This window comes from Rissa tridactyla, chromosome 3 (assembly GCF_028500815.1).
Source record: "Rissa tridactyla isolate bRisTri1 chromosome 3, bRisTri1.patW.cur.20221130, whole genome shotgun sequence".
NCBI classification, from domain to species: Eukaryota; Metazoa; Chordata; class Aves; order Charadriiformes; family Laridae; genus Rissa; species Rissa tridactyla.
In genome coordinates this window covers 44,405,759-44,432,673 of record NC_071468.1, presented here as the reverse complement: position 1 = coordinate 44,432,673, position 26,915 = coordinate 44,405,759, and the positions used below count along the sequence as shown (strand labels likewise).

At 37.2% G+C, this 26,915-nt stretch overlaps 1 protein-coding gene across 4 annotated transcripts in view; it reads right to left on the bottom strand.

Moving 5' to 3' along the window:
- The window catches only part of LYST (lysosomal trafficking regulator), a 96,104-nt gene that overhangs the window by 50,333 nt on the left and 18,856 nt on the right, over positions 1–26,915 (bottom strand). For all 4 annotated transcript variants that reach the window (XM_054195630.1, XM_054195628.1, XM_054195631.1 and 1 more), the window contains exons 2-10: positions 17,802–17,886; positions 16,284–16,482; positions 13,830–13,920; positions 8,904–10,989; positions 6,125–7,157; positions 4,328–4,489; positions 3,493–3,649; positions 2,002–2,228; positions 576–642 (exon numbers count right to left, since the gene is read on the bottom strand). In XM_054195630.1, coding sequence (XP_054051605.1) covers positions 576–642; positions 2,002–2,228; positions 3,493–3,649; positions 4,328–4,489; positions 6,125–7,157; positions 8,904–10,989; positions 13,830–13,920; positions 16,284–16,475 — 4,015 coding nt within the window. In that variant the 5' untranslated portion in view covers positions 16,476–16,482; positions 17,802–17,886. The remainder of the gene's footprint in view (positions 1–575; positions 643–2,001; positions 2,229–3,492; positions 3,650–4,327; positions 4,490–6,124; positions 7,158–8,903; positions 10,990–13,829; positions 13,921–16,283; positions 16,483–17,801; positions 17,887–26,915) is intronic.

Genomic DNA, 26,915 nt, shown 5'->3' with positions numbered 1-26,915 from the left:
CTGGGTTTGCGAAGTGGAGTCTGAAAGTCTGGGAACCTGGCATCTACATTGCGAAGGCTCTCCCCACAAAGCCAGAGATCAAAGTCCTGGGATGGGTTTACATCATCTCCTGCTGTGGAGCAGCCCCCTTATGGGAAGCTACCTTAGGGCAAGCATTTAATTTGCTTCCACAGTCTTAGATTACCTAGCTGTTTTCCAGTTAGAAATAAAACTCAAACACAACATCACTAAGACCTGGGTTACAAAGAAATTTGAAATAAAAACTTATGTTGTGATGAAGTCATTCAATCAGTAAGACAACTGCTATTTTTCCGACCAATGTTTGTTAACACTGTCACTCTAGGTTTATGATTTCAGCTATCATTTTCAGATCTGCCAGCATGTGTTTAAATAACAGATTTCCACTAGCTCGAAAATAACCCTGTATTTACACATAAATTAGATACTTGTCACAAGTTAAAGCAGCTGCCTAAATTCACACATGCCAAAGAATTTGCATTGTGAACTAAAATTTTGAGTGTGTATACATTAAGTTGTGAAAAGCAATATTTAAGTTACTTAGACCTTGAACTCACCATGAAAACTAGACTCTGTTTGTGTCAGTATGTTCAAAAATCCTCCCAAAAGATGTTTAACAGCTCCCTGTTAAAAAATACAGGGGAAATTGATATATGAAGAATATACACCAGCTCAAAGAACTACAAAATAATTTCTTTCAATCAATTCTTGTCTACTATTGATTTTAAAGACAATTCCAGTTGCTTTAAATTATGGATTTTTTTTTATATTTGCTAATGAACATTTTTTCATATTCTGTACAGTTCAGTTGCAGAAGAGAGACTTTGAAATCCAAATTATTCTAGAAAGAAACCTGAGACATTATCATGTCAGTAGCTGAGATCTCCCTTGTCTTCTCCCCTGTAACAGAATTACAAGATTTGACAGGTTGTGACAAAATACAGCATGTTGTTACATAGTGATGCAATACTGAAAGCAAATTTAACCTTTCCCCAAGCTTTTTATGCAGGATTACTTTAAAGAGTAATTAAAAAAATAATAAAAGCCATTTACTTATGAGCATCCTTCACAAATGCAGGTAATTGGAAAAATCTCTAATTAGAGATATTCAAAATCTCTAAATTGATTAGTTCAATGGATTGCTCTTTCTAAACGATATTGAAGAGTAATGAAAATGAGATCATTTTGTATTACAAGTAATTTCATGCATTGACGTTCGGAAGAGAAAAATGCACGTGTGCTAGTGATTTAAAGCTAATCATTCACACAAGCAACTGGAGTACTGAAGTAAAACAGTGTTTTCCTTTCCTGCTTTTGGTTTAAGATGTAAAGCACTGACTATGCTTCTTAGTCAAATGATTATATAAACAAGCACTTTAAGCTTAGATTACTTAGCCATGTTTTCCTCTTTTGCAAGAGAAGCATACTGAATTTAGTTATTAAAAAGCAAAAAACTAACCAACCATCAGACATCCCAAAGGATCATGAGGGCATCTAATATAAACTTATGAAGAATAAAAGCATTAAATATTTAAGCACCTCACTGAAAGTTTCTAAATGTACATATTGAATACATATATAGTTAAAATGTTTACATATATACATATACAAGAAGCTATTGGCTTTTTTGGGGTATTTTTTGTTTTGTTTTTTTTTTCCAGTGGCCTGACAGTCATTAACTCTGTATCTATAGCTCTAGTGACTGAACAGTCTTGATAAAATAAGGCAATCGTTAAACTCAAAAGCTTTGTATGTCAAATATCTTTCAATATATTAGTTAACTATAGTTTCTACAGTTTCTGATAACTTAAACACAATGCAGCTGGCAATATCAGTCATTTACATAATTTCAGTTCTTATCAAATACCATAACAAGTGAGAGTATTTCTGAGATCACTCTATTAGGTATACTGGTACTGTAAAACTGAAGAAAATAAGATATATAACTGCTAAGCTGTTGCCTTTGTTTAATAACATTTTTACCTGTTCTATAAGTACAGTGGCATTTCTCTCCTTCTGGACAACAATTTTCAGGCAGCTTTGGAATACATGAGCAAGCACATCTAAACTTGCATTACCAGCTGAGAGCAAGTTTAATTCTAACATGCAGATCTCAGGATACATTAATTCTCCTTGATTGATGCTTTCAGTTAGGTCATTAAAATAACCTGAAGGACCAGTACATCCTGGTTCTGCCTTTGTGTCTGCTCCTGAAAGAGAACACTTGTCTTACTGAAACTTACTCAGCTGAATACAGTTTTAATGATTTAAACAGGACATCCAAAGACATACTTTCTCAGACTTTCTCACAGGTACAAAACAAAAATAGTCACTAGCTTATAAGCAGTTTTCAGAAGTTAGTACAATCTTCTATTCTGCTTCAGATTTTCATATTTTCCTGCCAATACAGAACAGCAAGGATTAATTTCATCCATTACATGCTCTTAAACTACGTGCCTTCATTTCCTGCGAACAGGACACACATACTAATGATGAAATAGGCAATTCATGAAACATGACAGTAAAATCATTGTAACAGAGCCCCAAGCTTCCATACAGAAGTCAGCCTGCCAAGAAAGGACATAAGTTTAAATGATTTTATTTCATGTTAAAAGGTTAAGGAAAGCAGTTGTTTAGTAATTTAATTTAGAAAATGCACACGACAGTACATGACGGTATGTCCATGAGAATCAAAAAAAAAAAGCAAAAACCCCCAACCTCTAGTCCTCTCACATCTTGGAGAGACTTTAAAACACATTACTTAAATATTTGGTACAGACACACTTTTTATGCAAATGCTTCATGGAAATATTTCAGGTTAAATTTTTAATTCAGAAATGCTTTTAAAATGTTGTATATCTATTGATAAAGCCTAGTCACACAGGTAAACAGCAACAATTGAATCCAGTTCTATTAAAGGCTGTTACTGCTCATGCTGACATGAGCAGTATGTCAGTACACAAGAATGTAAGCATGCAGATGTTCAGCACAAAGGAAAAAAATTAAAGCATATTCATGTTCAAAATTAATTGCACAAACAGAATACAGCATGAGATGTGCACATTCATTGAATGAATATAAAGAGATATAATTAGACTATCTAATTTTTACCAGATTGTTACAATACTAAGAAATTGGGTATTGATTTTCAGACAAACTACTGATGAGCAAACTAACAGAGAAGCATCTCTGGAGAAAACTGCTTCTAGACCACAATAATACATTTGAGTAACATAACTTTAGAGCAAGAGTCACATAAACCAAGAAAACAAAGACAGAACAGTTCCTGTAACACTCAGTAAGAATATTCATTATATCTCCATCTGTAATGGCATCCTACTGGAAGTAAAAAAGTTAAACTATTTCTATCTGTTAAAGGTCTCCGATGCTCGCCCTATTTTTGCACATCTCAAAAGACAAGGAAGCCTTGCTATGTCAGAAAGACTGCTTTGTATAGTCAGAAAGTTCATTTACCTTCATTCTTGGTTTCACTATCATCAGGGTTACTTTCACTATCTGCTTCATATCCTTCCTCTTCAGCAAAAAGTTTAAGACTGCAGCACTGTGATTCTTCAGTTTCTTCAGAAATATCTTCAGGTTGTGACACAGGCTCCTTTTCAGTGTAATGCATCTGTGTAACACAAACAAATTTACCACCTTTGGTCAGAAAAGCATTTAAATTAGAACCTTCCAGAAGCTTATTTTCTCCAAGCTCATTGGCAAAAGAAACAAACTAATCATAACGCTTTCAAGAAACTTGAGATACTTTTTATTAATAACTTCATTCTTACATAGAAAATGGGTTCTGCAAAGATGGATTTTTCTTACTAACTACCTGACCAAAGCTTTGGTAAGCAGGTACCCAGTGCATTAAGAATAACTGTTTCCAAAAATCACTATCATCATAAGCATGCACCTTGACATTTACTCATGTCATGTGATACGTATGCAGCCACTAAGGTCAGCCAACATCCCTGTTTAAAGCTATCCCTTTGAGAGTTGGTCACACTCTGTTGGGGGATGAAAGAGCAAAGAGAACGTCAGGTTTCAGGTATGTCTGTAAAGCATAACACAGCTTGCTCCTTTTCAGGGCATGACTCATTTCTGAGCTGTAAATGTGTGGAGCGTATCAATAACCAGCATTCAACTTACATGCTTACATAGGAGAATCAGAGAATTATCAACAGCCACAACAACCAAACACATTTAAATATGTCCTATCAAGTTTAAAATAGACCCAAACAACATAAATCTGACTGAGCAAACCTTGTGGTATTTAGAATTAGATTACCTAGTTGGTGTTTCATACCTTTTCAATTTTTTCTTCAGAATGATCCAGATCATTAGAAAAAGTGCCCAACGCAACACGAAGCAGTGAATCAAACAGAGGCTTTGCCAAGTCAGTTTCTACCACTTTTGATTGAGCAAGCTGCTCTCTTATTTGAAGTAAGATGTCATCCACACAAGTATTCTGTGTTTTGGGGGAGACAAACATTTTGATTCATGTTATTCTGTTTTGGCTAACAGAACTGGTCTAGTACTTTCATTTAAGAACTTCCCCTTCCACCTACACTTGTCAGCTAAAGCCATCAGACTTCATCCAGTCTCTTGCAATAAGGAAGATTCATCCTGTTAGTCATGACAGAGATTTAGTTGGTTAAGCAACCTGCACACTGAAAAAACTCTGGCAACTTGCTGTTTCCCCAAACATTGCAAGTGAAAGCGCTGTTTCAAAAATAAACATCTCTGAAACAGTTTCAATACACAGTGCATTCAGATCACACCACAATATTACTAGAAAGGTTAACAAGACAGAGGGTGACATATCCAAGTTCACAAAAATAGCACGTGATCCAGACAGAATTCCAGTTTCCAGCTCTCCCCTGTACCTCATGCCTCCTACTTTTGTAACAAACTGCCAAATAAAATTCAAGGTAGCGATTAAAACATTAAAGCACAGTCAAGGTGTCTTCTGTGAATTAACAACTTTGTAGAACACTGAATTAGTTCACCTCTAAGGCTTAAGTGACAGTTTCTACTGGTGTCCTTTCAGTACCTGTGCCCTCTAATATTCCTCTTTCTCAAGCCCCATGCTCTGCTCAGAACAGGCATCAAAAATACCACATGTAAGCCACTATATATAATGCCCAGGTCTAGCCTATGCAGCTCTCCTTCAAAACCACCTCTGTCACACACATTCTCCACTGAATAACCATTAAAAAAACCCCACAAAAAACCAAGCACAAGTCTCTCCCACCATTCAAATCCCATCAGCTCAAACAGCCTCTGGAGAATGTGGGACTGGACAGAAGGACTAAATGGGAAAAAAAGAGAGAGGAGGCCATAACTGACCAGAAAAAAAAACAAACAACTACAGCCATAGTCAAGCCAGCAACTCATAGTTGTCAATACCCACTACTACCTTTGTAGTCAGGGAAAACTGTCCCTTTCCTCTAGTCAGAGCCATTTTATGCAGAAAAAGAAAACCAAAATATTCATCTGCCAGGATCACAGCCTTCCGTGGGACTTGAGATACATTGACCCAGAAAAAAGCATTTGATGTTGAGTTCAGCCCTTAGCCATATTGACCACGCTCACCCAAACTGTAACAAGTACATGAAAAATAAACCAGAAATACAGTACAAAAGAGTGAGCAAGGTAAAAATCTCATCCAGCCTGGATCAACCTGCCATATAAGGCTCTCTCCCAGCCCTCAAAGAGGCAATTGGCATGAATAGGGATCCAACCCAAAAGAGTGGAAACAAAGGATCATGTTGGAGAATAAGCAAAGGGGTACAGGGTCCTTACCAGCATCTTACTGAATATGAAGTGACAAGCTGACACGTGGAAGATACCTCCTCAGAAACAGCAACTACCAGTTTGTTCATCCACCCACTCCCATTCTTTCATGCCTGCTGACCACTACCCCTGACTACTAAGCCCATAATTTAACTCTGTAGTTTCAGTACTACACAAAAAATATAGTACCATAACAACAGCATGAGCTTTTTTTCACCTCTAAAAGATCTTTTGACTAAATTACTGTTAAAATAATATTGAATGTAACAAATATGAGTAAAGTAAGCTAAGGGCAGTTGCACAGTACCTGGTGAAACATCTCCACTTCCATCTTCTGCTGCATGGTGCTTGCACTGTGTAGACAGATTGTCAGCAGAGCTTCTAGAAGTCTGATACCTTGAAATGCCCAGTCAGTCTCTTCTCTTAGAGAAGTCTTTATCCCTTCAAGATTGGCAACTGAAGTAACTGAAGTGTGTTCCCTACTCAAAGAGCTGTCACAGGAGGCCCATTCAGGCACCAGCTGTTCTGCACCAGCAAGGCTGTCTGAACTATCGACCTCCGACTGTGTCACCTCCTTGCTTTTAGCCACCTGAACAGAGTCATCCTTGTTGAGAAGCTCACCACGAGGACTCTCATGTGAACTTCTGCTGCTTTCACTAAGTAATCTCTCCTTCTTTTCTTGCTCTTTTTCCTTATTTTTTGCAAGTTTCTGAATTATCAGGATTAGTAATCTATGGCATGCTTCAAAGCCTCCAAGTCTATGGAACTGTCTCTGAAAAACTGAACTATACAAATATATGCAACAACACATGGACCAAATATCTGCAGCCCTGTGAATATGTTCCACAGAGGGTAAAGTAAGGCTTTCCAGTGACAGATATGGCAATTTGTGGCCTAATGGCTCACTAGCTGTACTATCATATCCTGACGTATCTTCAGAGTCATTAGCTGAATCCAGATCACCATCTGCTTCTTTACTTACGCATAAAAAAGCTACACAGAGGAACAGGTTTATTGTGTTGACATGAATGTCTTGGCTCACAAACTTTTTCTTTTTTGGGTAAGCCTCTTTCAAGCCAGCATAAAATTTGCTCAGGCTTTGAGGAACTTCTGAAACAGCATGTTGGCTACAAAGAGAAGCAGGCAAGTCAGACGTAGACTCCTTTTGTCCACTGTTCAAGCCTTCCAGCTCTGGCATTGCTTGGTCTTTCTGCTGATCACCAAGACAGAGTATCAAAGTCTCTAACACTTTCAAAGAATGGCTTCTTAAAGTATCCAAGTAATTTAACTCAATCATTTGATTCACTCCATTACCACTCAGAAACAAGTCTCTAATTACCCTGCAAGAAAAAGCAAAAGAGTTACCTTATAAACAAGCCACAAATTCATGTAGTTCAGGTGACACATCTTATCCAAAAATAACCCTCTGTTTTACACACCTGAGTAACACTAAGGACTGATCATGTTTACAGTAATTACTATAAGTTGCTCTAAACTGTATATTAAAGAGAGGAGGAACTTGCTTGCAGTACTCTAGAATCTCAAGTAAGCATCATTCATCTAATAGTAGAAAATTCAATTATTTTGGTAAGATATAATGTAGGAAATATCGATTAACCTCTAAAATGTAGACCACAAAGATGTATGATGCTCGAAACATTAAAAGTATTTGATTTTATTTATGACATTTGCTTTTCAGTTGTACTTCCTCCCCCTACCTTTTTATTAGCAATTGGAGCTAGTAAATATCTATTTCTCTCAGTTCTGTGACTTCACCAGAAAGTAGATATTCCACCTCAAACTTGAAGTGTTAAGACATTTTACTAGCTATGTCTATTAGTTGCATGGACTACGTATGTCAGATAGAATTCAGGAATACCTTTTAAGCACAACTTTTTGTCCCATTGTTATGCCAGGATGTCCAGTGTTGAAAAACCTTTCAGTATATCTGTTTCCAAGTATATTTTTTCCTTCTTTCTACTCCAAGTATTACATTGAGTTCATAGAGAATTCGGGCGGGGTTAGGATCTGTAAGCTTCTTAGTGTACTATGTTTGCTTGTATACATCCACCTTCCCTACCTTCCCTACCCTCCCATCTTCTTCCCCCACAATCAGCTTTTACTATAACTGAGTTACATACGCTACAATCAAAGGAATCATGTACATACTTGTATATACCCATCTTTAAGCCAGTAGGAAATATGGTATCTTAAACTTTTTTTAATCTAAACTTTACTTCTCTTGCCTCTTTGCCACTAAGTGAAATTTCAAAAGCGAATATCTTCTGATACAGTTTGGGTTAGGATAAAAATTAAAAGTGTACTTGACAATCCTTTATAGAAACTGGAATACTTGTCTATTCTGTGTGATTGTCTCAAATCTACTAAATTCACTTCAGCCTATCAGGACTCCAACATAAAAGATCAGAATCTTTCCTGGATGAAAGGAAACGTTCATATTCTGAATAAGCTTCTATGTATTGTATTAAACAACTATTTCAACAATTCAACAATAAATAGGAAAGTTTCTCTTTCCCACCTTGGAAGAATGTTTGTAGGTTAGTTTTTTTGGTTCTTTTTTGTTTGTTCTTTAAAACTATGTTTAAGTTAACAAGATTTTATAAATTATGAAACAGTTATTTCAGGACAAGTAAGCCTTTCAATCCTTATTTTTGAAAGGTGGTTTCTATGAAGACCATTCTAGAAGGAAAAGGGAAACAGCTCAGGAAACTAAGTAGTCTAATTCCCACAAAGTGATATGTCAATCTGTTCAACATTCCTGACTCACTTTAGCATAAGGAATGAAGAGGCAAAGAGCATATCACATTGGACAAAGGTTTTATTTATTTCCACACACTTTGGCTTGTTAAAGACCATAACTCATTGGTAGAGCGCCCTCACTTTCTATGGTTTATGAATCTAGGATTAAATCTTATGTTACTCAAGCATTTATCTTGTTGCGACCCCTACAATATCCAAGTGCAGCCTACAGTACAAATAAAACTTAGATCCTGATCAGTAACAAATATACAAAGCTCTGTACATAACTAGCATGCTTTCCATTAATAAACAGAAAATCAACCAACCTGGAGTTAAGCAACACAGGGAGCGTCTGCAAATAAATCTGAAGTACTTCAGAAGGCAAACACTGGTTATGGTAACTGCGTGTGTGTTTATCAGCTGTAGTTAGTCCGAGTTGTTGAGCATGGCAGGCTAGCTCAACCCCTTTCTGAAGTACGGGATTATAAATACAGTTATATAGTTTCCATTGGACCACTGCATTTCCCTTTTGAATTAAGTGGCAAATATGGCTGGCAATCTGCATGCCACGTAGTTTGTCTTCTTCAAAAACAATGTCCTGATAAGCCTCCAACGCATCCCATCTCAACAACATATCTTCAGATCCACTGCTCGGCAGAATTCCCTGAACTCTGCAAGAGGAACTAGAAGCAAGACCAGCATCACTAGAATTGCCCTGCAAGGCATCTTCCAGCTGAGCAAGTTGATCACAGTCAACAGTACATATATTGCATGATGCCTGCATAATTTTTGGAGAAACTTCTGCTCCACCCAGTTGGTCCAATATAAACTTGTTAAGGATGTTCAATATGTGCTGTTGAAAGTTTTTTAATATTGGTAACTTGGAAGCATGAAGCAATGGGACAATCACAGACTTTGGATCCATACAACAACATATTCCTACATTATGTACACCCAAGAGAATTTGAACACAAGTACTGCTCAAAGAAACTTGTTGCAACAAGTGCAAACACTGGTGCGCACAAACAGCAATGCAGCAGCATCTGTCGGGATAATGAACTTCTCCATCAGTAGTTTCAAAGGGGTTTTTGGAAGCTTGGTTTTGAAAAGCTGATACAGGGAGCCCAGAGAGATCTCTGTGGTGATGCATGAAGTGGGAGTACTCACATCGTCTGTGCCGTTTTCTTGTGCACATTGATTGATGTAGCTGCTCTGATTTCACTTTTTTGACAGTATTAATTATTTTCATGATGCTGTTGATCAGGGCTTTTAGATGCTCTGAAGCTTCCCCAGTTACTCCCTCATTCTTCATACAAAGCCATTCCATTTGAAGCACTGTTACTTCAAACAGCTTAAATCCCTGATGCTGTATGAACTCATGAACCAGATCTATAGCTTGGCTAAAGTAGAATGGATTGGAGGCTGCACTTTGTAGGCAGCAAATCAAAATCTGCAAAACCCCTTCTATAACCTCAGGTAGAAGCAAGGCTCTGTGATGATATCTAGAAAATACAAAGTCATCCTGAACCGGCTGCTGTAGTGTTTTCTTGTATCCTGGAGCAAAAGGATCAGGTTGCTTTTCCAAGCAAATTCTGATTTTTAATGCTGCTTTAAGTAAGTCTATTAAGTTTCTTCGTAAATTGTCAGGCATTGTTTCTGTATTGCTGATGTCTAAAGACATAAGATGCAGCACTGACCGGAAGAGCATCCTTTGGATCAGAGCCACAGGTTCTTCGGTCCACCCTGCAGAAACTACTTCATTTTCTGTGTTACTACTTACATTGTAACAGTCTCCAAATCCTGATAAGAACTCAGTCAATGTGGGCACCACACTAGCTGAAAGAGCAGAACTGTGATTCAAAGCAATATCAAATTTGCACACTTTCTCTAGGAGTGACAATAAGACGTGGCATAAATCAAAAGGAGAGTTATCTGTGTTGCTCTCAGCAATTCCTGCAGCTGGCTCATTCAAAGTCTCTGGGTTTAGATCGTGCGCTAGATTAATTTGGCTGGAATTTTCTAGATTAGGGGCATCAGGATTAGAATTTGGTACCACTTCAGCAGGTAAGCAATCACTTCTATCTACAAAGTAGCTGTCCCTAACTGGATATGTTAAAAAAGGCTGCAGTAACTGGGAGCGTCTGTGTTTCGTTATTACAGTAGTCTTGTCATCAGAATTGCCTTCTGAATCAGAAGTGGAGAGCTGAGATCTTCTCGCATCTCGCACAGAATAGCGATGGGTGGTTTTGCGCAGACGTCCACTTTTTCGAGATCGAGGGTTTAGTTTTACAGAAGTCTGAAGAGATGAACGAGTGCTTCCATCTAAGCCTAGTTTTTCCTGAGTAGATTTCACAGAACTTGAATTGTTCTCTTTGGTCAGGCATAGGTCTACTGCAAAGGGTATTTTAAAATCTGTTGAAACAGGAAGGTAACAAAGGAACATTCAGCAACATTGTAATATGTAAAGCATTTTTCTTAATTTTATAGTTTAATACTTTCAGCTTAAAAATATGAAAGAAATTTGTACCTTAATAGGTCATGGTTTTGCGTATAGCTGTGTTTGACATTTTCAGGATAAAATAAAGTCACCAGCAATTCACATTAAGGAACCACACTGGCTACTTTCAAAACCTACACAAATAAGTTCATTTTCTAACTAGGGTTAGACAAAAATTTGCTAGACAAAAATTTGCTAGAGGGTTTCCTAAAAGTTTTTTGTAGGCATAGCTATTCCATTCTCTTAAGAAAAGATGTTATCAAGTAGATGAAAGGACTTTTTGGTAAACAAAGGGAAGAAAGCTTAGTATGAAAATCTTTTGGCCTCTTATAGATAGCATACAAAGGAACAATATAGCCACAAGCCTCTAGATATATTCAATTTGAATTTGCATAAGTTAAACACACTAACACAGTAGAAGCAAGATATTATTCAACAGGATACCTACTCTGATATCTCCTTTATTACTTAGCTATGGAAGCAGTTTTAGCTAGTTACTCAAGCTACATTTACCCTGTGTATACCATTTGATATATTTGAAGTCTCAGTATAAGCATTGCCAAATGGCCCTATCCCACAAGTGAAGAAAAACGAAGTGAAGCAAAAGAGGTCTTTTTCAACTTGATAACCCATTGTCACTTTTCACAACTCAGCTGCTATAGGAACTGGGTGCATTTACTCAGTGCCCTTAGAATGCACGAGGAAGAAATTGTTAGCGTACTAGTGCTAACAGAAAAAGCAAATTTTTCTTCTTGGAAACAGTGTAGATATTCAAGTATACAGACCTCAGTCTTTACTTTAGCTTTAATTCTTCCAAACACAAAAAGTAGAAATAAGAGTAGTAGATTTTAAAAGACAGGGACAAGAGGGAGATAGAAAAGAATAATGTTTAATGTGTATAATATCCCCACAAAAGCCAAGCCAAAAAATGCAACTTTCAAGCAGGCAGTATAAAATAGCAAATATAAAGTTTAAATTTGATTCAACGGGCAACAAAATTTTGAAGAACAAAATGAGAGTACCACCAGCTAATTTGCAATGGTAAGCTCAGATCATTAACTGTTGAAAAAGAAGGCAGAGAAGAAAGTCTGTATGTTCTTGGATAAAATCCATCGTCATTTTTAAGTAGTGACAGAACTGTACCTGCTTGCTTTGGCTAGTAAAATACCTAGTATAAAAAAAGCCATCCAGTAAGTTTAGTATTTAGAAAAATGTGACAGTTAACAACAGGCCCCCTCAACCCCCACGCAATAGATACCATCATTAATCAAGCTGAAAAACATGCTTCCATGTGCAAGCATGACTGTGCCTTGCTGTTTCAGAAAGTCATATTGTGATGCTTAAGGAAGAAACATAATCTGCTTTGGAGGGAGGAAATTAACCGGAAATACTTTATCAAACAAAGGATATTTCCTGCACAGAAAGAAAAAAGCTGCCTAATACAGGTGGATTTATTTCAGTCCAAGAAAAAAAAAACCCAAAGAGTTTTTAGTGCACACGTGCTGGGTACACATCATGTTTACTGCATCAGTACCATGAGAGGGAAATTTGTAGAAGCAAAAACTGGACATTATGCAGAGTGCAAAATCAGAACACGTTAAAACCTCTTCACACAACAGCATTTTAAACTAGCCCTGGAAGAGTCACTAAGGTCTCATAAGATAAGCAAAATGTTTATTTAATTCAATCATGCTTATGGAAGCATGAAAGAATGATGCAACTGAGCAAGCAGGAAAGTTTATTATATAGAATTTCTATGAAACTGGCACTTTAAATACTCCAAGTCTACAAACATTAACAAAAGCCTTCAATTTGCACAAGTTTAAAATAGCAAAAAACATTGGGAGAGCTTCAGGTGAGAATCCTTAGGAACTCTCTCAAACAGACAGGTAACTTCATTTGTTTCATCCTCTTTGTTTTATCCTTTAATAGGGAAAAGAATGTATCTGACAAATGCAAGACCCCAAAACAAAAAAAAACCCACACACACCAAACAAACTGCTACCATTTCCTGGTTCAATTTTTGCACAGAATCTATTTTGTGTCATCCCTTTCATTTCTTTACTTCACTTTAAACTGACTCTTCATCAGTTGAACCCTTGTGATTTGATTCCTCAATTAGCACACCAGTTTCTGACACAGAACATCATATTTTCTAAGGAATGCAGCCTGGTTCTGTCCATAATCGTCCAGTATTATTCTATTTTTCAGGCCCTGTCTCCCTGATAACATTGCACTTCTTTCATACTCTGTTACCCATTGTTTGGCTTTAAGCTTTTTTTCTACTTCCCATTTCTTCAATTTCAGAAGAAAAGCCTGTCTCATTCTGTTTCTAGTGTCAGCATGTACCACTTTTTTTTGGTTTTAAAAAGAATCAGTGTGTTTCCCCCTTCTACTCATCATGAAACACTTCACATTAGCAAAAATATCATATAATCTTTCGAATATCTTTCCCCCCCTAAATCACCTGAAAAGAAGAAAAAACCTCACCGCCAAAGTTCAGCTACACAGTAACGTGAGCATTGCCTTTCACACTGACCAAGAGCCTTCACCTTCTCTGTACAATTTTGATCTTCCTCATATGCTGACAGAACAATGGTAGTTGTGAATTTTAAAACTCTGCAGAAGCCACATACTCATTCTGTGTTAAGAGGATATGTATTACAATGAACTATTTAGTTGGGAGTTCTAGGCTCTGTTGTAACACACAAACCACTTCTTTTAGGTCCTTAATACTGTAAGTGATAAAACATACCTATTGCTTTTTCTTCTTGGACCGGGATTTTCCACACCAACGGCAGAAGTGACAGGAGGAGGGTCAAAAGTTCTTCTCGACATGTCAGCTCCTATGTTAGAAACAAAATAGAAACAAAAGTTTATGTACTTGTAAAAAAATAGATTACCCTAATTTATTTTACAAAGCTATGTAACATTCCGTTCCCTAGACCATTCTGCTGTTTTATGCACTGAAAAAATTACCTAATTGCAAAGAGTGCTATAATCATTAACTAGAGCCAATCAGAAAGCATCTAAGATATTTACCACACCTCTGCAACTGTTTCTATATGAAGGTCTCCTAATCCCTCTTGTTGAAGGAACTCTTCACCCAAAGAACAAAACAAGAAACGTCAAAAGCAAGTAACTTTTTGATTTAAACAAAGCCAATATGAAGCCCAAGACAAGTCTGGAACTTCTGTAGCTCCAAAAACATAACTTCAGATAACTTTATGGGAAACTTTATATTTTCTAGAAAATGACACCTTTAAGCGAATGAAAAGAGCTTACATTTATCAAGTGATGTTATTGACTCACAACAGAAAGGTGAAGTTTTATTGGAGGAAAGAGGGAAGGTTACTCTTAATTAAACAAAACAGAATAACCATAAAAATCCCTCACTCCTACTGGAATTCTAAGAACTTATGCACTAAGAATTTCAATGCAGAGAGGAACAGTAGAAGACACAGAATTCAAACAATTCCTTTACTGGGTGCTATGCAGCACTATCAGAATGGTTTCAGTCCTAAAGATCAAAAATTTTCAAACACAAGAAGCTGACAAGCATTTTGGCAGTTAACATCATTCAGGGATATGTAGCTGAAGCAATGTCCTTCTCCAACAGTTCAAGGTAGCAATGAAATTAAAACGTATGGAGATAAGCAACCTACATAATTATATATATAACAAATATATACAGTTATATATATAGTTATAGAGCTATATAAAAAATAGTTAATATTTGTCTGATGACACTATCAATTTAAATTAAAAATTAAAATAACTTGCTAAAACTATTGATACAATACAATTACACCTGAAAACTAAGCTTTTTCAAAGTCATTCTCCCAACTTTTTTCTGATACTAAAGGTATTCTCAGCAAGATACATTAATTAGGAATGGGAAAGAGCAATACAACATTCAAAGCAGAATAAGACTGGAAAAAAATCAAAATATTAACTTCTCAAAATTTCAGTGGTATACTTCCAGAATTTTACTTTCCTCGATTAATCAACTTCTTCCCCCCACTTTCTTAAAAAACATATTTCCTTGGGAAATAATTGCTGATGTTGCATGAAGAATGCCACAACCTTTTTTCCCCCTTCTACTTCAGAAGCTGCTTTTTGTTGGAGGGGAGGCACATGGAATCCCCCATTTTTTTCTTACATGAAAGCCAGCTGTTTCTCCAACAGCTCTAGTCCTGAAGCCTCTATTAGCAGCAACTATGCAGAACCCAAGTGACATCTAAAAAACTCACAGCTCTAGAAGCAGTAAGGATTCTTCTCAGCAATTATATATAATTGTAGTCTTGTGGGTTTACTGTTTAGCCAGTGCACCTACAGGAATCCAGAACCAAACCAGCAGACCTGACCAGAGTCTAGCACAAGTCACCTCATGAAGGAAAGGCAAACCTCCAAGATGAATTTGACCAGCACTAACAGCTGACCTCTCTTAAAACAAGGGCTGAATAAACTCAACCAGGATTCACTTCATTATTTTTGAACACTGGGATCTGCAGTTTCAAAGCAAAGACTTAATGCACATCTCATCCTACCCATTGCTTAGTACATATCCAATAGCGTTGAAGAGAAATGAGAAGAGAAAGAAGATAAGAAAATGGATATCTGCAGCTACTGGGATGTGTGCTAGACTTTTTATATTAAAAAGATAGTATAAACTGATCACTTCCTAAAATGTTTTCTCTTTTGAGCTAAAGTTACAAAATATTTACTTTCTATTATATTCAAGAGCAAGTTAGAGCAAAAGTATATCTCATGTCCCACAAACAAAATAAAAAGGTGTATATTTTAATTTTATTGCCTTAAACCAGGAGGACCTTCTCAAGTTAAAAACTGTCATTTTGTATTGCAGGTTCAGTAAACACTTATTTCTCATAAAAATCCTGACCTATTGCCTCGTTCCACCCAGCTATTGCACTTGAACTCCACACATGCCTTAACTAGTCAAAAGTTTAGCAACCATCAATATCAGCTGGCAAACACGTATATGATTATTTTTTTTCTTCTTCTGTTCTTGCTGAAGGACGGAATGCAACTGCAACATATCCTTTTGAACTTCTAGTCTTCACAATTAACTCATCCACTCTATCATAAAAAGGCAAGAAAACCAGCACAAAGAAGAACATGAGCCAGGCAAATCCACACAGTCAAAGCTCAATACAGAAATTATAATCAGGTAAGAAAAAACTACTACCTGATCAATAGTTGAGTTCAGTGTGGTAAGCAAAATAAACCCACGGCCTTGAACCAAGTATTGTCCCAGTGCTGCCATATGAGTTTCTTCTTCTTCATCTTCCTTGGCCTCTGCCCTCTGTACCACTGCACTGCACAGCCTGTTGACATCCGTCAAGAATTCCCGTGCCAGTGAGTTACTGGCACTGCTCATGTCTGAGCTGTAAGTAGAGGGAAGCACAGAAGTTAAATCCATCAGAAAAATACATTCCTTATGGAAAAAAGACTAGGGGAAGAGAGGACTGTTTCTTCCCTGTATCCCATCCCCCAAAGGATGTCTGTAGCACTGAGAAGTCAATATACTAGTTTAGGGTAGAAGAAGAAAATTTCATTTATTTCGGTGAAACTTTAGCTAACAGCCCACAACCCAAACACTCACTTTATAGTCTATCAGATAAAAGCCCATGATACACAACATTCCCTCCCACTGCATAAATTAAAGGTAATGACTTTGCTGCAGCTTTTCTTTCTAAACTAGATGTGAGCTTCAATCTTCCTCTGCTTCTAAAAGATATTCGACCTGAAGCATAAGGAGAAAACAGGCAGCTCTTACACAGCATTGTACAGAAAACATGTTCTTTAAAAGTTTATTTGAATACATTATCCTCTACCATATTAGGTATTCCAACAGTACGCAGATTGTTTCAAGGAGAAAATTTCAAGGAGAAAAAAGAAAAAAATGACTTAAGGTAAATATGGGAGTTTCAAAATTAAAATGCTTTAGATTTACCAGCTCTCATGGTGTTTTCCTTCAAGCAAGACTGAGTGGGTGGCAGTCACTATTATGGTATACTTAATTCGAGATACAAGTCTACTGCACATGTTCAGGAAAAAATACCAAAAGCATTGGTACTGATTCCCAAACTGATTAATTTTACTTTAGATAATGCACCCAAGGCACTCATACACTTCATCTATTCCCTCTATCTTATAAAAACAATTTTTGCTCTCTTATGCCACAGCATTCTTTGGTTGGTCAGCCCTAGTACATGTTCAAACATTTAAACTGAAGATTAAATCAAACAAGGCAAGAAATGCAAGACTCTGCTGTAGAAAACTCAAGAGGATCACTGAGGAAGGCAGAACAAAAACAAGAATCGGTGATGGCAACTATAGAAACAAGAACATTTAATCTGCATAAAACCCAGTTAATGAATACTCTGGCATATTTAACTCCTTTTATTTCTGTATAAACAGCTGAAGTAAAAATTTTTGCAAGTCAAATATTTTTATCATTTCCAAGCATAGAACATGCAAAAAGAGAGCCAAGTAACTTCCAATATAACATTTGAATATAACAGGTGGATTAGTACTGCTTGATCAAGAAACACCTACATGCGATTATTACATAAAAAATAAGACCTTGTAAGAAAGAGCAAGTTTGATAGCACTAATGGTACAGAAAGCTCCTTACAGTGGCCAGACTGAGTACTTATACATATAATGACATTCACTGTAGAAGTAAAAGTAAAATTTTTACCAGAATTACTTTGCCAGCTTAACACATTTATCTTCTATCTGGAAGTAAAAGCAAATATATTCTGGAAATATCACCCCTGGTTCACCTGTTTTTAAAAACAGAAAAATACATCATGGTTAATATGCAATTTCTTTGCTTTTAAAACTCAGTTTATGATAGCTATTTGAAATTTTTTGATCTTTAAAGCTCTAGTTTTCTTTTTAGCTTACAATTGTGCACAACCCAAATCCTATTACAGAGAAAGTAAATGGTGCACATAAGGCAAGTTAACATAATAAAGTTTATTAGTTTTTAGAATGTAAAATGAGCTAGGTACAAAGGTTTAAACATTTCCCTCTAGAAATAGGATGAATTTTAGTGATCGCTACCTGCATACGTAATACTTGAAGCACTTTAACTCCAGGTACAAGTGCCAGATAGTAAAAGAAACTGAATTGTGCAATCAGGTGCTGATGTAAATGCATTTTAAGCCTGCCCTTCTATTTTGTCATGACATATAACCAATCTTTATTACATTAAGCACTGGGGAAGGTTTAGTTAATAAAATTGGAAAGGAACAGTACTGTATCTGCTCTGTACAGATAAATGCTAAAGCAATTTAAGAGTCACTTCTCTCCTATCCCTTTAACACCCTCCAGTCCTAACAGAAGATCAGGACATTGCTTCCCCCCACTCCAAGAGGAGTATTTTAAACTACCCACTTTAGTTGTAATTCATAATGCAAAAGGACTAAGATAACAACAGGGAGAAGCAATCTCCCAGTTTGCTCCAGAATGGCCAGAAATAGCAAGACAGTTACCCTTAGTACACACTTTAGCAAAAAAAGTCAAAACAAAACAACATATACACCAGCCCTGTATTTGTGAGCTCTACACAAAGAGCAAAAAGAAAAATGATTGCTATAGAGATTCATAAAGCCCCAACATGCCATATCCCTTGCTCTAAGCTAAACTGTGAAAGGGTTTATTAATTTTTCATAAAAACTGTTAAGTTTCTACTTAACACACTTCCTCTTTCATCTTTAGAGTGTATTCAATCTAAGAAAAGGAAAAAGTTGTTCTAATCCTCCCATAATACTCTTATTTACTTAAACAAGATTGAAGAGCTCCTTAAATATGCTTTAAATCCTAATGTATGGTTTCATCTGACTGGTTGAATACTTTCTCTGCTGTTTCCTAGAAGGGAGCGAGAAATAATTTCAATGTTTATTTCTGCAACCTCTCAGCATTTTTTTGCTACCGTTTTCAAATGTTGAACAAATGCTAATTACACAGAATCACAGAATGGTTCAGATTAGAAGGAACCTTAAAGATCATCTAGTTCCAACCCCCCTGCCCTGGGCAGGGACACCTCCCACTAGACCAGGCTGCTCAAAGCCCCATCCAGCCTGGCCTTGAACACTTCCAGGGATGGGGCATCCACAACTTCCCTGGGCAACCTGTTCCAGTGCCTCACCACTCTCACAGGAAAGAATTTCTTCCTGATATCTAATCTAAATCTACCCTCTTTCAGTTTGAGGACATTACCCCGTGTCCTATCATTACACTCCCTGATGAACAGTCCCTCCCCATGCTTCCTGTAGGCCCCCTTTAGGTACTGGAAGGCTGCTATAAGGTCTCCTTGGAGCCTTCTCTTCTCCAGGCTGAACAACCCCAACTCTCTCAGCCTGTCCTCATAGGAGAGGTGCTCCAGCCCTCTGATCATCTTTGTGTCCCTCCGCTGGACCCTTTCCAACTGGTCCATGTCCTTCTTGTGCTGAGGACTCCAGAGCTGGACCAGTGCTCCAGGTGGGGTCTCACCAGAGTGGAGTAGAGGGGCAGAATCACCTCCCTCGACCTGCTGGCCACGCTTCTCCTGAAGCAGCCCAGGATGCGGTTGGCTTTCTGGGCTGCAATTGCGCATTGCCTGCTCATGTTGAGCTTCTCATCTACCAGCACCCCCAAGTCCTTCTCCTCAGGGCTGCTCTCAAGCCATTCTCCGGCCCAACCTGTATTTGTGCCTGGAATTGCCATGACCCAGGTATAGGACCTTGCACTTGGCCTGGTTGAACCTCATGAGGTTCGCACATTACTTAGCCATTTACTGGTAACAGGTTTCCTTAACAGTCTTCCTTATAGTTAATTCTGTTTTTTCAAACTAGCATTAGAATATTTGTGTTTGCTGCCATTGAGTACATTTTAACTGAGTCCAGCTTTTAACAAAACCCTAAAATTCTCCAAAGTTACATCCACAGGTACATCAGGCATATACAGAGATGAACCATGCACACCCACATTTACTGAAGCATCCACAAACTGGGGTGCTGCAGTTTCAAGCTAGTCTAAATGTTAAAACCTTATTCTCGAGACATGGTAAAGAGACAAAAATGCATTTGCTACCAATGGGAATGCGAAGGGTAGTAACCAAGAAAAGCCTCAAAACCATTCAACTATAAAGGTCTCTAAGTGAGTGCTCAGAAGACGTTTATCATATCCACAATTAATTTGGGGGGGGAGGAGATGGTGATAGGAAAAGAGAAAGAAAAAGACTAAATTAATTCTAAATTCATTATTTCAGTATTCTCAGGTGGTAAGTAAACACAAATTTCAACTTTAAACTTAAAATTGTGATAAGCATGAACATTACATGAAAGACATCCTTAAGGAAGTAGAGAACCACTGTGGGTTCCCCAGGCAAGCTCCTAATATTGGCTCCCCTTCCAGTGCTTGGGAACAACACATCCAGTCTCACAGAAAACTGACCTATCCATACAGCTAACATTCACAATTCATCGTGATTGAATAGCTTAAGCAGCTAGTGGTTTTGCAGTTGTACCAGACTATTAAAAGATGCAAAAATAAGCTGTTGCGTTTTAGTGTCCTTCCATCTGAAACTTCCATCTCCATGTTTCCCGCATTGCTTGCGCTGTTACATGGATTAAACATATATTGCCATATTCTAGCAAAAAGGGTGAATTCTCAATGTCAGTGGTAAGATAAAGTACTATTTTGTTGATGCTAATGCAAAGAGACATCAAGCATGTCTTCTTAATGCAAGAATGGAATATATAATTGGTAAGGAATTAAAATGCTCTCATTCTACAATGCAGAAAAAATTGTAAAGAGGTACCACGCTGGGTAATGAAGCACTTTTAGAAGGACTCATTCCAACAAGTGATAGCTACTTCTCAGTTGTACCTATTTATTTTTCTGCAATTAAGTTCTGAAACAGACTGACAGCACAAACATGCCTTCGGAAACAGTTTCAGATACAACCTCATTATTCATCCCATCTTGAAGGTAGAGGCAAAGAACAATACAAGGAGAACTGAGAAATAATTAAGAAGTTTCCAAAAAAAAGCTGACAACCTTCTTTCCTTTCATATTTGTTTCCCAACAAGCAATTTGAGCACTTAAAGCACATTGCTTTTCAAAGAAGAACTCGGTGAACAACTTGCCCTGCTGATGCTCTAACAGAAAACACTCTGCAGAGGTGTGTTTTTCAGGTTTGCTTTGTTTTTAAAAAGCAACAAATCCATCCCTACTAAGGTTTCAGCTTGCTTGTCACCTTCTCTTTCTATTGCAGATGGTGGCATACTGATACTACTCCCTACTCAGCATAGCATTTCATCTTACTCCAAGAAAGTATGCCAGACAATTTGCTTTGAGCAGGAACTACTCTACTGCAGAATTTCTCTTTTGTTTTAAGTGACACATCTTTAACTGCTGTGGTGCCAGGTAATATGGAAGCAGATGCTACACAAAACACCTGTACTGAAGTAGAGTGCCTTCACCTCTCTTTAGACTTCAGAGGTCACCTTAACTAGAGTAAAACTCTGAAACCTAAAACATCACAAATGAACCAAGCCATAAGAGAGCAGAAAAACCTACCAGAATGTCAGTTCACCATCGCTGTGTACAGTCCCAATGGGACACTCAGTTTCGGAACACACAATGTGTCAGAAGTTCACCTAGCTGGCCCTTAAAAAAAAATAATCATTCTCAAATTCCATTTCACCCTCTAGAAGAATATGATTATCATATTTCATAAAAACTGCCTCTACTAGATAGTATTTATTTCTAAAAGTAAAGAGGCCACAAGTTGTTTTTTTTAAAAATAAATCACTTAACCATGAATGATCTGACATTCACATATGATCTGCCCTCTTCATGCCCATCTTTCTATCATCCTCATAATTCAATCCATATCATGTCTGCGCTTTGGCCCCTTCCTGCACCAGCTCTCCAGGGACTTAGTTTCTATTTGCTGTTGTCGTATAAATCGGTTTCCTGCACTTGAAACTTACATTTTCTCTGGACTTCTTTTCATTTTTATGAAGTTGCTGATCAGCTGAGCATCTTAAAAGTATAGGAATGCCTTGTACTTACTTCAGTGGACTTTAAGCCTTCAAAAGAAAATTCCAAAACTGTTCTTTAAATAATTTAAACAATGGAACTTAAGAGAAGATCAATTTATCAGTCTTGAATACACTAGCTTTATATAGTACTAATGATTAGATGGCATTATCTCTAACATCAGTGCAACTTGGAGAATGAAGAAAGTGCAACAAAAGCTTAGGGTCAGGGTTAGTACTCTGTATATGAGAGTGAACTGGGTCTTTTACTTGGTTATGCTTTCAGCAGTGCATTGCCCAGAAAGGCCTGGAATGCCCAGAAATGCAATAAAAAGTAGTAATCACTATATTAGTAAAGCAGCATTGTAATAAAATACAGTACTAGCCAAATGAAGTCAAAATCCCATAATACTAATGTGAATTACTGCTTTCAGTAACTGTTGTCCAACAGCTACAGCAAGAGTAAAAGAAGGAGAAAGTTTGGTGGTGGTCTCCAGTTCACACAACAGCCCAAATTAGTGCTCTAATAAACTTACCTCCCCACAACCTTTTTTTTTTAATGTTAATTTTGTAGTACTAGCAAAAAAGGAACTACTTAAACCACCTCTATTTGTTGTGAAGTAGAAGTCAATAAATTTCTTCAAATTACCCATTAGTAAAGAGTGGTTATCAGTCTAAAATGAACATGCTACCAAGTGCTGTTCATACAGGTGCATAGTCAGGCTTGACTGCCTGAGTAAAACAAAGTGATAATATACCTAAGAAGGTACGCATGACACATACGAGCCACATACAAGCCATAATTTCCTAGAGCTCACTATCTTATCTCCAATAAAAGCAGTCTTGTCTACCAGATTATATGAGCATCTTACTGCACTAAAGGAGTGACAGCCAGTCCCATAAGAAAAATAAACTTATGAGAAGCTATTATACAGATCATGCAAAGAGGAGTAGAGAATGTATAGCTACATTAAGTTAATTTATTTACCTTCCCTAGTTTTCTGTTTAAGGTAAGAGATAAACATTGACCAGGCATAGCATGGCTGCACATCCTTTTGCTGCATTTTTTTAGTAGGTATTAAAATTAACGCTTTGAAAAAATGTAGTTTCTATAAGCCATTGTACAATCTAGTTATTTCTGTTCAAAACTTATAGCCCTTTTACCCATTCTCTAGAATAAAGTATATGGGAATATGAGTCACCACCAGCCAACAGATGCAACATTTACTTTATACAGTATTCACTCCATTTAGCAAATACTTGTCCCTCCCTCATTGCTTGTACTTAGTATTTATGCGCTGGAAAACACACTTGTGACCTCTTCAATGATTTTAACATTAATATGATTATATCAACTGTGATTTTAATCAGATTTACCTTGAGGTTAAACTTTCAATTTAAGCTCAACCTTCTGTTAGCAGAGGACAACAGGCATGATGAAGAGCACTGGCACATTATTAACATTAAGGCACTCCATAATAGGCTTTTTCAGTTGTAGCACAGATTGCTGGGTTTATTACAGAAACTAAATTTATCTTATTAGTAGCAGACACCAAATTTGACTGCCTTCTATTCAAAGAAATTTGTTAACAATAAAACTAAGGGAATGCTACAATTAACTCCGTTGCACAAACTGGGTAAGGAGCAGAACATAAAGCACAGGAGAGGGCAATAGAGAAATATGTATCTAGCATGGCCTGGAACAAAACTGGAACATATCCTACAGTGCTGCCTTGAGGCCTGTACTTGGTGATGAAATGCAAGTAAAGTCTCAAACTAACATGTCACCAAAATCAGCATTCTTTCTTTTCTGTCCCTTTGATATCATTCAAAACTTTAAACAGGCTAGAAAAAATACCCAGCTGACATTGCCAAAATAGGCTACACAGCAGGTGCAACACACAAGCCTTTAAGAAAACAGGAACCTGCAATTCAAGTAGAGCATCAACAGAAAGCTTGATACGCTTTGATGCCTTGTTTTACCAATGCAAGGCAATCAGCCAAAAGCATAGCTTATAAAAGGCAGTGAACACTTGCTAAGCATCCAACAGCTCTGATATTCAAAAACAAGAGCAAACAAGAGCAAAAACATGACACTTCAGGTTTAGTTCACTCTCAAAACAGACATACCAGACAACACTCCAGCTCCATAGAAGATCTCCTCCTTACTCTTCATTTCCAACCCCCTTCTGCTCTGTCCTTTGCTATTATTTATTAACTATTTGGGGTTGAAGAAGCAGACAACCTATTAAGGCACACTAAGGGAGTGTTGCTCCAGCCATTAGGCTGCCCATGAAAAGCAACCTCTTAACATACAGAATTTATCATAAGACTGCAGGTAGACATCAATTTTCTTGGCACAGTTCTACTTCTGACAAAGTCCTTGATTTCATCAAGGAGTTCAGTAGCTAGCTTCTAGTCTTCTGTGTAATCCACTAGATCAATATTATTTCCAAACAAGTAATTTAGAGTCGCCCTCCACAAAATAAAAAAAGTGTAAAGTAAAAATGCTTAGTACTTTTGGATAAAGAACACATGCACTGTACTTTTAGCTAAACAGGGAAGAGTGTGTCAAGTTCACAAAATTGTAAACAAGTGTTGTTTCAATAAACACTGAAAATTATGTTGAGACCTTCAGAGTAGTGGTGTTGCTGTATATACAAGTGTGTTTATGTATGTATAATCTTACTAATGCCACTTTTATGCAAAATCAAAGTATATTTAACTCCTATCTCACCTAGGTGGGATACTCATTTTGCAATACACAAGGTCTGAGAGTCCTGCTTCTACAAGTATCTTAAGCCTCCTATAAGTATGTAGTCTACTTATGTTCTGCTGCTTAGGTATTAAAACAAAATTTAATCCATGAAGCTCAGTGTTTATACAACCTGAAAATTAGAAACTTTCTATCTCTAAGTGGATGTGAAAGCATTGTATCTTACACTGAAAGACAGAATTTTAAGGAATTGTATCATCTGTGCTTTCTGAAAAAATATTCCTTAAAGAAATAAAAATATTCTTTTCATATTGTGTATGGTCAGGAAACACTGACGTGGATGCCTAAACCAGCCACTCCTGTTGCAGAATAGGAATGCCAAGGGAAAAATCAAACAAGATCAGATAAATGCTATGCCAGATTTAGATAAATAAAAGAAACAGGCACTTTCCAAAATACCTATTAGATATAGATATAAACAAGTCAGAAAACCTATAATTAGCAAACATATCCAAGGCTACAAGCACCAAGAGATGCACACGTACAGACAGGTCAACTTCAGAGAGTTTCAGAGATGTCATTCTTCTGATCAAGACCCAGATCTGCGGTGCACCACACCGAATGTGAGATAAGTGAAGAAAAGAAAACCCAAACCCTTCCTTACCTCCAAATTATCATTTGCCATGTATTTTCAGGCCTCAGTGTTTTTTTGACAGTTAGAAATTAAACTCATGGGTAATTTCTTTGGGCACAAAGTTTATTCCAGACTACACTACCCAAACTTGGCCAGTGTATTTTTTCAAAAGTAACTTAAAACGTATTTGCTAGAGTTTAATCTGGTTCCTGTGATATATTCTGACCTGTAAGTGTTTAAGTCTGCTCTCCCCAACGTGACTATTTCTAGAATCTCACTTTTCTCTAGCATAATTATTGGTAACAGCTCTGAACAAATCATAGAAGGACAACTCAGAAAGGTATAACAGATTAACATATATACAATATTCTTGTTTACATACAACTAAAAAAAAAGTCCCATTTACCCACAATTCAGTTTTCCTGTTCAACAGTTTCTGAAGTGTGATCTTAGGACATTACTTCCACTAAATGAACCCTAATTTATATCCCTAGCATTCCCACTGTGCACTGTCATTTCATTATTCTGTGTACCTGATAAAGATATGTCAGTCTCTTAAACATAAAACCTACTAATAGCCCTGAAGTGCATAAGATTGTCCTACAAGGCCAATGGAGACTATCAACTCAAAACAGCCAAGTTTCTAATTTGTTAGCTGCCACTGACTATAAAAGGACTGTAACTAGTAGCAGCACACAGCTGGAAACAAAGGCAAGAACAACGTTAAGATATAATAGACTGCATTAAAGAGGCTGACCAAACAGGGACTACCAAAACCAGAAGAGAGAACTTGGCAAGAAAAGGGCAAGTGATGCAGGATCTGAGTGCCCCTAAAGGAAGCCAGTGCTCACACAAACTAACAGCAGACCTTTCCACTTACAAGCAATGCACCAGAGATCTATAAATAAAGTGGAGCATATGCAGTTTGTATGATGTTCTAGAGGTCTGTAATTACAAAGGTTAAAGCCATAATCATTATGATTACAATGAATATTCTACTTCTGACACCAGTCATGAAGCTACTGGCAAAACCTAGGATTTCAGTAACAGCCCTAGCCAATCAGGGCCTCAGAATTCAGGGAGACAATGCATGGCAAAGTTTGTACTAGAGTATGGTAGAGGCCAAACTGCACATTACTCAAACCTAGCAAACTTCAGAGATTGAGAAGGCTAACATCCCTCTCTTATCCTAGCTCCTCTTGAGTGTTAGTTGTCCTCACTCACACCACGTCTGTAACGTTAATACCTTCTGCAACATGGACAACAGCTTTCCATATCTTACATGAATTCCCTAGCCTAATTCTGTATAGCAACTTTACTTAATTTAGTTAATTAGTCTACTTTGTCAGGAGATCCATTTTTAAGAATGTCTCATTAAGGTCAATTTGGTAACTTTTGATAGAGCTTTATGATGCATCATAAGCTACTGAA